The sequence below is a fragment of the Diaphorina citri genome, unplaced genomic scaffold (assembly GCF_000475195.1).
Source record: "Diaphorina citri unplaced genomic scaffold, Diaci psyllid genome assembly version 1.1 scaffold1411, whole genome shotgun sequence".
Lineage (NCBI taxonomy): Eukaryota > Metazoa > Arthropoda > Insecta > Hemiptera > Psyllidae > Diaphorina > Diaphorina citri.
Genome location: NW_007378837.1, coordinates 73,328 through 82,977, shown reverse-complemented (window position 1 = coordinate 82,977; position 9,650 = coordinate 73,328). Strand labels below are relative to the sequence as shown.

The 9,650-nt window shown below is 39.5% G+C and overlaps 1 protein-coding gene across 2 annotated transcripts in view; it reads right to left on the bottom strand.

Annotated features, from left to right (window-relative positions):
* Positions 1 to 6,837: 6,837 nt before the first annotated feature.
* The window catches only part of LOC113470146, a 16,457-nt gene continuing 13,644 nt past the window's right edge, over positions 6,838 to 9,650 (bottom strand). Inside the window, exons 4-5 of one of the 2 annotated variants that reach the window (XM_026828365.1) lie at positions 8,032 to 8,044; positions 6,838 to 7,112 (exon numbers count right to left, since the gene is read on the bottom strand). In XM_026828365.1, the coding sequence (XP_026684166.1) occupies positions 7,026 to 7,112; positions 8,032 to 8,044 (100 nt within the window). In that variant the 3' untranslated portion in view covers positions 6,838 to 7,025. Of the gene's footprint in view, positions 7,113 to 7,688; positions 7,755 to 8,031; positions 8,045 to 9,650 lie in introns of both variants that reach the window. The other variant, XM_026828364.1, reaches the window with a different exon arrangement.

The following is a 9,650-nucleotide window of genomic DNA, read 5'->3' as shown; positions in this document are numbered from 1 at the left end:
ACCTAAAGCTGTGTATACACATAGTCGACCTCGTCAATAGACCGGGAATGGATAGACGTCAATAGACCGGGAATGGATAGACGTCAATAGACCGGGAATGGATGGTCGATCGACGTTGACTGAAAACGTAAACTGCCTCGACAACATAGACTATGTGTGGACACAGCTTAAAAAAAAGAGCTAAAACTCCACGAAATCATGTACCTAGCTGCCTATCTTCCTTCAAAATAGGACCTAGAACCTAATCCTTGAGACCCTAAGGTCCCTTAGGACGTAGAACCTAATCCCCAAGGTGTGTCCACTGTCCACACATAGTTGACCGACCGTCGATCGACATCGATTGATGTCGACTGGACCGTCCACACTGCCTCGACAACATAGATTTATCTCGTCGATTGACGGCCGGTCGACTATTTTCATGTTGTATGTGCGCCGCGTAACTAAGTGTGTATGCAATGTGCCAGTAACAAGAATGATGATGCTTACGATACAAATAGGATACCGTAGGTAGGTAATGACATATTTACCTAACCTCCCCCAAAAGGTCGAAAATCGAACCCCCCAAAAAAAAAAAAAAAAAACTGGTGTGAACATCACACGGCTTTCTAATTAAATTTGCTGAACTAAAGCATATTTTACCTTCTTCCTTTTTTTTACCCGATTACGTTACTTTCTTTTCTACAGGAAAAGGAAAGTAAAAAAATCTTTGACAAAGAGGGTACCGAACCCAACCTATCGTGTGTGTTTCAGGTTGGGTATACTCTCGAATGAGTGACGTCACATTTCACAAGAATGTCCCCAATCCTCAGTCCGATGAAGATACTGTTGTGGTAGTCAATGACGATGGGTGTACCAATCAAGATATGAAGGTAAGTAATTAACATTGGACCTAAAGCTGTGTATACACATAGTCGACCTCGTCAATAGACCGGGAATGGATAGACGTCAATAGACCGGGAATGGATGGTCGATCGACGTCGACTGAAAACGTAAACTGCCTCGACAACATAGACTATGTGTGGACACAGCTTAAAAAGAGAGCTAAAACTCCACGAAATCATGTACACGAAATAGTACTTAGCCATCTCAAAAGCCTTTCTCCTAAACCTACTAAGCGAATTGCACTACAAATTACCACTCATCAGTGGCTAGCGTCAAATCAAACAGTAAGAGCTAAAAAAAACTCTGATCTTCTGATTTTCTACGACCTTAATTTTGAGTACGAGGTCAAATTCTCAAAAATGCAGTATAAAATCAAATTTTATGATTCAATTGGGATTTGAACCCACGTCCTCTTTACCACACGCTTAGGTACCGCGGAGGAACTAACATAGTTGATCTTGCCACTGATGAAATTATCACAATCATTTTTCCTTAAGGCCCGTTCCCACTTCCCACTTGTCGTTCGGAAAAAAGTCGTGTAATGTGTAGTGGCACACTCTCATTTAAATTCCATTGCCTGCAAGGACATTCGGAAAAAAGTCGGATGAAACTCGCGACAAGTAAGAACAGGCCTTTAACATACAAAACTAAAACGTAAAACTGTCCACATAAAAAATATCTAAAAGAAAGTAAAAATTTTCAATGGTGAATTTTATGTAGTAATTTTAAAGCTTCATTTAACAATGACAATGTACAGACGAGTCTGAGGTGCTTCAAGAGGGAGCGAGGACAGTGTAAAACGGACAAAGAGGCGAAAGAAAAGAAAATAGTATAAGGAGAGAGAAGAGGAGAAAATAATTTAGATAGTGAGGAGAAAGAAGAGAAGAACTGATGGAAAAAGAGATAATAAATTTAAAAAGAAAAACCATGATGACGGTAGATGAGAGAGAGAGAGAGGGAGGGAGTCAGAGAGAGAGAGAGAGAAAAGGGAAAGAAAGAGAAGAACTGAAAAGAGATAAACAACTTTAAATGAGGGTAGATGAGAGAGAGAGAGAGACGAACAGGAGAGAAAAGAGGAGAAGAACTGAAAAATAGATAAAAAAAACTCTGGAGAGAGCGAGAGAGAGAGAGCGAGCGAGAGCTTCATGAGTACGTGGGTAACCGAATATGTATAGTGTAAAATACTAGTCACTAATGACCACAGCAGTTAAAAGAGGGACCTTTAACCTCTATAAAACAACAGTGGCTCATAACACCTGTTTCAAAATTGTCGATATTTATTGCTTTTCGTTTTTCCTTCTCTTTTTTAGATACACCCTGTACAAATTGTGTCGTGCTCAAAACCAACCGAGCCCTGTCTCCAGGGTGGCTCATTCCGGTGTTCGTGTTGTCCACGGTATGCATACTGAGTGTCGCCTTCGTCTATCTTCTCGTGCAAATGTGCAAGCAGGAACGGAAGTACGTCGAGGTTTGGGGATGAGAATGAGTCACACGGTATTTGGACTGAAAATATGAGTCACAGTAGCCCACACTAACTTGTTCAAGCATGCTTGACAAGCGGCTTGTTAAGCAAGAAGCTTGAACTTTTGCGGCGGAAAAAAGCTCACAGGCAGCCTAAAATGTCGCCTGTCGCTTGATGAAAATTCTTGAACAGTTTTAAATAAAAAGGAACTAGGTTCTTAATTTTAACCTGTTTTAACAATAAACTCTGAACTCACAGATGATAAAATGTACACGTAAATTGACGTGGGATGTAGATAGACTACTTTATTATCTTTAGTTAAAGCCCGTTCACACTTGTCGTTCGGGAAAAAAATCATGTCGTGTGTAGTGTGAACACTTTCGTTTAAATTGCATTGCCTACAGCACATTCGGGAAAAAATCGGATGAAACTCACGGCAAGTGTGAATAGGCTCTTATTCTTACTTATTTTCCTCTTCTCCTTCTCGATCGTCAGACAGTTGCCACTTCATACCATTAGGAGAGTGCCCAAATACCATTAGGAGATGCAGTCACACCCACCATAGTCTCTAATCCTGCACTTACGATATCTCCACTAATACCGCCCACTTATAGTGAAACTCTATCTTAATGCATGGCTGCATGGTAAGTAAGGGATCTCTCTCCCCCTTTCTCTTACTTCTGTGTTTTTCGTGTTTCTTTTTTTTTTTTTGTGCTTTTTGTGGGTGCTTTTTTATGTAGTTCAATTATGTATAGGTGGATGATCCAAATACCTAAGATTCCTACATTTTGGAGCAAGAAGAAGGCCACCTAAAAATTTTCTTCGTAACCTACTTACCAAGGCCGTATTTAGGGGGCCGATTGAGCTCAATTTTTCTCCTTTATTGTAGGCCAGGCTCCCAAAATTTGAAGCATCCCCCCCGGTACATCCCTGTTTGGACTCTCGGGCCCTTCCCTCTACAAAATCCTGATTACGGCCCTGCTAGATTCCTACATTTTGGAGCAAGAAGAAGGCCACCTAAAAATTTTCTTCGTAACCTACTTACCAAGGCCGTATTTAGGGGGCCGATTGAACTCAATTTTTCTCCTTTATTGTAGGCCAGGCTCCCAAAATTTGGAGCATCCCCCCGGTACATCCCTGTTTGGACTCTCGGGCCCTTCCCTCTACAAAATTCTGATTACGGCCCTGCTACTTATTGCCTATGTATCTATAGATAATAATATCGTACCTGGAATAGGTACCTACGGCTAGCCACCCTTAATAATACCTGGAACAAAGCTTACAAAACACAAACGTACAAACCTAATCGGCTTAGTAGTGTAAGCTAATCTGCTCCTATGAAGAGGGGCCTAACTGTACGTGTTTATAGAGGAAACCCACCACAGGAGAAGTGGTAATACAAACATATGTCTGGATTATTCCTATGTACTTGTCTGTACTTACCTGTAAATAATAGGTACCCCCACCCCCTTCCGAGCACGAAGTTGCGAGTAATAGTTAGGTATATGTAATTTCGATAGCAAATATGTACAATGTACATATTTCAACGGGTTACTTTCTGGTGTTCTCGTGTTGACCCAGCATCTTATGTACATATTTCAACGGGTTACTTTCTGTTGTTCTCGTGTTGAGGTATTGTGTTGAGGTACAAATGGGAGGTATTGTGTCTCTTCTTGCCCACCTGATGAGAAACTTAATGCTACGGCCGCTACGGGATAGGCAAATGGGCATGCTAGGGCACAGACCACAAGAGCCTAATGTAGCAGTTGATACATTGTTACATAAAACTCTGCATAGTATGTTAAGCGGGGAACGACTGTTATGGCAAGCCTTTATGCTTAACACAATCATTGAAATTCCTTATATTTGTGAAATTTCGTCAAAATTGGACAAACTGTTCGAAAGTAATGATGGGCCCGCAGCAAATTGAAGCTTGAAACTCACTTCTTTCATAATACCTACCCCACCTATTTATTGAAGGTAGGTCTACTTACATGAAATTAAGAAGGAGAAACAAAGAGAGAGAGGGGAAGAAGAAAAGAAGAGAAGAAAGAGTGTGAGTGTAGAAAATGGAGAGAGAGAGAGAGAGAGAGAGAGGGAGGGAGAAATTAAGAACAGAAGAAAAGAGAAAATTTTAAAATAGCGTTGTGAGTAAGAGAGAGAAAATTTGGAATTAAAATTATTGAATTATTCACAAATGTGTGAAACAATAAGATGACACAAGGAGGTGGCAATTTTGACAGAAAGCACATTTGGCTGTCGGCCAAAATCTCGAGAAATCCAATATCCTTGGCGCTAACACAAAAGAAAGCAGCGAAAAGGAAAAAGCGGTGGAAATGGTAAGAAGAATGGAGACACTATTACATGTCAGTGTAGAAATAGGTACCTACATAGTTTTTACATAGTTGTTGACGTGTTTTTTTTATATCTTCTTTGTCTTCTTCTTCTTCTTCTCCTCCTTCTTCTTCTTTTAAAAATAAAAAAAGCTCCTCACTTTAAGTTTGTAAAGGTATATGGTTACCCTACCATTAGTACTTTTGACTTCTTGAGGCAAAAGCACAAGATCAAAGGGAGATTTTCCGAGAGAGAAAAAATCAGCTAGGTACGTATGATTAGGCCAGTTGTAAAATTACATCAACTCTTGTCTTTGACAAAAAAATTTAGCTACAAAAGATTAAATAGCATCTAGGTATTTTCACGTCAAAAATATTTAAATTGATTGGATAGGTTGTATACCTAGATCCCTTAGGTATAGATTTATGTGGATTTATAATTATAATACACATACAATTAAATTGAAAAATTGCGTTACCTGTAAAAAGCAGAAAACATTTATCAAATAAAAATTATCGCAAATTAAACGTGTTTCAAGGTACAATAGATATACGAGTACTAAAACAGCTCCTCTAAATAAATAAAAAATATCTAAATAAATAATTATATCTAGTTAACATCAATAAACATAAAAAAGAAATTAAGACTGAAAATTCCCTTCGTCTCCGCAGTAGTCCCTTACGATAGACTGTAGCTACTCTGAGTGATTTTTCAAAACGCCCACGTCTTTAGAAAGAAGAAGAAGAATGATTAGCATCAGGAGAAGATGGGCCTGCACTGCCTGCAGTAGATCCGCATACTGTATATGACTATAGGGGTTTAAAGTTTTATATGTAGAATTTTAATCCTGTTAGGCATTAATGCTTGTCAGAAAAATATCGTTCCTCGCTTAATACACTACGTAAAATTTCATGACTTGACTTGGACTCGATCCACCAACCTCCACATCCAGAGTCCACCGTGCTAACCACTACACCACTGAAGTTGCTTCCCCTTTTGAAAGTCTCACTATCCGCCACTCGAAAATAACACTTTGTAAGATTGCACTTCACTTCCGCTCTAATGTAAAGTAGAAGCTCAAAGTTAAGTGCTCTAATACGAATTAGATATCAAACAGGAAATAAAACCCCTGTAAAAAGGAAAGTTCAAGGTAAGCGAGGGAAAGGAATTTTTTTTTTTGAGAAGTGGGAAAGGGGATTTTATTGAGGAAAAGTGGGATTATTAGAGTGGCTTGGAAAATGAGTTTAACATCAAGGAAAAACAAGGTGAAAGGTGAAAATAGAAGCACAAAAATAGTACGCTGGGTTTCTTATTTAAATATAGAAATCTTTTATTGTAAGGTACCTATGTTCCTATGTATCGAAATACCAAGCGATCAGCATGTCAAAGATCTATGCCGCTTCCATTATCTTAGCTTAAGATGGCAAGGACTTCACAGAAAAGCTTAGGGGGCCGCATAGAAAAACTTGGAAGGCCACATAGAAAAGTTTGGTGGACCACTCAGAAAAGATTGGCGATCCGCGCAGAAAAGAAAAGCTTACCAGGCCACACAGAAAAAACGCTTGGGAGTCTGGCATAATCCGCTGAGCATCCATTTAGAGGTACTTATCCTACTAAAAGTAGAAAGGGTAAAGCGCCCTTAAACAAAGCATAGAAAGAAGAGAGGCAGACCAATAGATACAGTGAGGGTGGTGTGATTCGTACAAAATATAATGGACTCTGACGTGGACATGAAAAATAAGGTTTTCCTATAATGTTATACGTGTAAAATGAAATCCAGATAAAATAGGTATTTATCAAACAATAAAATTTTGATCGAAAAAGGTGTTGAATTGATGAGCTTTCGAAAAAACCTATATTATTATCATCGTCAGGCCAGGATTGAACGATCCTAATCCTAATGTGGTAAATTAGGAGATTCAGGAGGACGAGCATTTGACCACAAAAGTAGCAGTGGCCACTGGCTGGATAAAAGGCCGGACTCTTTCGTTCTTGTCCTTGTAATGCCGAAAAATCATGAAACTCTATTTCGTGTTAATATAGGCCGGTTGGCGCTTCGAACTCTTGGAGCGGTAAAATGGACGCTTTTGTTTTATTTCAATTTTATTATTTCTTACCGTTATATTTTTGGATACTTGATTGTTTTATTTTTTTCTCTTATTTTACTATTTTCTTATTAGTCTTAATTCATTTCATTTTATTTTTTATTATAAAAACTTTTATCTGAATTTCATTTCGACTAGTTCCCGTAATAATAGCACATAATTTACAGCGGTTGGGTTTCGGCCTCATTCAGGGCTCAGACGGTTTTACTGAGCGGCTCATGGCCTACTGGAGGACGTGGCGGCTAAAGCTCTGGAGGAGGAATGGGAATGGGAGGCCTCACAGGGGGACTTGGGGACGCCGCATGAGTTGGACGAATAGAAGGCCGTGTAACGCTTGGGAGTCTGGCATAATCCGCTGAGCATCCATTTAGAGGTACTTATCCTACTAAAAGTAGAAAGGGTAAAGCGCCCTTAAACCTTAAACAAAGCATAGAAAGAAGAGAGGCAGACCAATAGATACAGTGAGGGTGGTGTGAATCGTATAAAATATAATGGATTCTGACGTGGACATGAAAAATAAGGTTTTCCCATAATGGTATACGTATCAAATGAAATCCAGATAAAATAGGTATTTATCAAAAAGTCTTTCAACACCCCTATAACGATGATAACGATCCTAATTTAGTAAATTAGGAGATTCAGGAGGGCGATAATTTGACCACTGCTGGGGCAAAAGGCCGGACTCTTTCGTCCTTATAATAGACTGGTATTGGTAAATAAAAACATTTATTTTGTTTTATTTTACAATTTTATCTGAATTTCATTTCAACTAGTTCCCGTAATAATAGCACATAGTTTACAGCGGTTAGGTTGCGGCCTCATTCAGGGCTCATGGCCTACTGAAGGGCGGCTCATGGCCTACTGGAGGACGTGGCGGCTAAAGCTCTGGAGGAGGAATGGGAGGCCTCACAGGGGGACTTGGGGACGCCGCATGAGTTGGACGAATAGAAGGCCGTGTCCGGGATTGTGGACTGAAAACAGAAACAGGAGGTTGGAGGTTAAAGATTTTGGACTCGGTATTAGTGGGCCGCCAGTTCAAGAAGGTTGAGAAACCCTGGTCAAATAAGTCGGGATTAAGTTTTGAACTCAACTTTTTTTCTTTCATAGAACTTGATAAACACTAAAGGGACTTCGATCATTGAATTTTGGACAATCGAGTTTTCTGAGTGAATTCTCTGTCCCACAGTTTTAAATAGAATATTTAGGTATAATTTTGCTGCCAGGATGAGACTGAAAATAAGGCCGTGTCCGGGATTGTGGACTGAAAACAGAAACAGGAGGTTGGAGGTTAAAGATTTTGGACTCGGTATTAGTGGGCCGCCAGTTGAAGAAGGTTGAGAACCCCTGGTCAAATAAGTCGGGATTAAGTTTTGAACTCATCTTTTTAACTTTTTTTCTTTCATAGAACTTGATAAACACTAAAGGGACTTCGATCATTGAATTTTGGACAATCGAGTTTTCTGAGTGAATTCTCTGTTCCACAGTTTTAAATAGAATATTTAGGTATAATTTTGCTGCCAGGATGAGACTGAAAAGTCCCTTCGTCTCCGCAGTAGTCCCTTACGATAGACTGTAGCTACTCTGAGTGATTTTTCAAAACGCCCACGTCTTTAGGAAAGATTTTCATCAAAACATTATCTACCCTATATTGAGCTAGCATATTCAACATAACATGAACTATTGAACTCAGCACTCTCAGCAGGGTAATCTGAGAATTCGGATTGCTGTCGATATTTTTATCCCAGGTCACAAAAGAAGTATCATAAATGTCCCCCGCTGAGCGACAAAAATCCCCTTTAACCCCTCGCTTCCATCTTTTATTCCCTCACCCGGAAAAAGGTTTAACCCGAAAGTAGCCGGGTAAATTTTTTTATGAAGAGGTTTGACAGAGGAAACTGTAGCAGAGGTCTTATCGTCCCAAAATCGAAGAGAGAAGGAGAACAGGATAGGAGAAAGCCATCAGTCCTTCCAAAAATGAACCTTCTCTGTTCAGGATAAGGTTCGTCCTGGGCTGAAATCGAACCCGGGACCTAAGTCTTACAAGGCAGGAGCGCTGAAGTTCAAGCTAACTTTATACGTAGGCTGGCTATTTATAAGGTTTCATCGAGCTTTCAACTCATGGAAGAAGAAAAAATCCACACGTGACTATTAACGGGTTAATGAAAAAATATTTGTACAAAAGCTCCTGACAGATTTAGGTCACCGAAATTCGACAACAGGAACCTTCTCTGTTCAGGATAAGGTTCGTCCTGGGCTGAAATCGAACCCGGGACCTAAGTCTTACAAGGCAGGAGCGCTGAAGTTCAAACTAACATTATACGTAGACTGGCTATTTATAAGATTTTATCGAGCTTTCAACTCATGGAAGAAAAAAAATCCACACGTGACTATTAACGGGTTAATGAAAAAATATTTGTACAAAGGCTCCTGACAGATTTAGGTCACCGAAATTCGACTACAGGAAGAATTCGACACAGGACCCAATAGAGGGGAATAGGGGGGGTGTCGAAAACTGGTGATTATTTTTAGGACGGTTTGAGTAGATGACACGTTTTATGAAAAGCTTTGCTTGCGGTATTATTATGTCATCACGAGACATTTTTAGTGAACAAAAAAAAAAAAAATAATAATAATACTAAGATTGATAATATTGACAGCCTAGTATTATAGTATTAGTGATGGTGTAAAAAATAAAATTAAATACAAAGTGTGTTCCGGAGTCCCTAAAGCTTGGATTACACAAGGGCAGGCCCCTAGTTGGCAGACCAGTTGCTAGCCTCATGTTATCTCGAGAACGGTAAGAGCTAGAGACTTGAAATTTGGTATGTAGCTTTCAAATGTGACAAGGATGCGACACAAAACGTTTA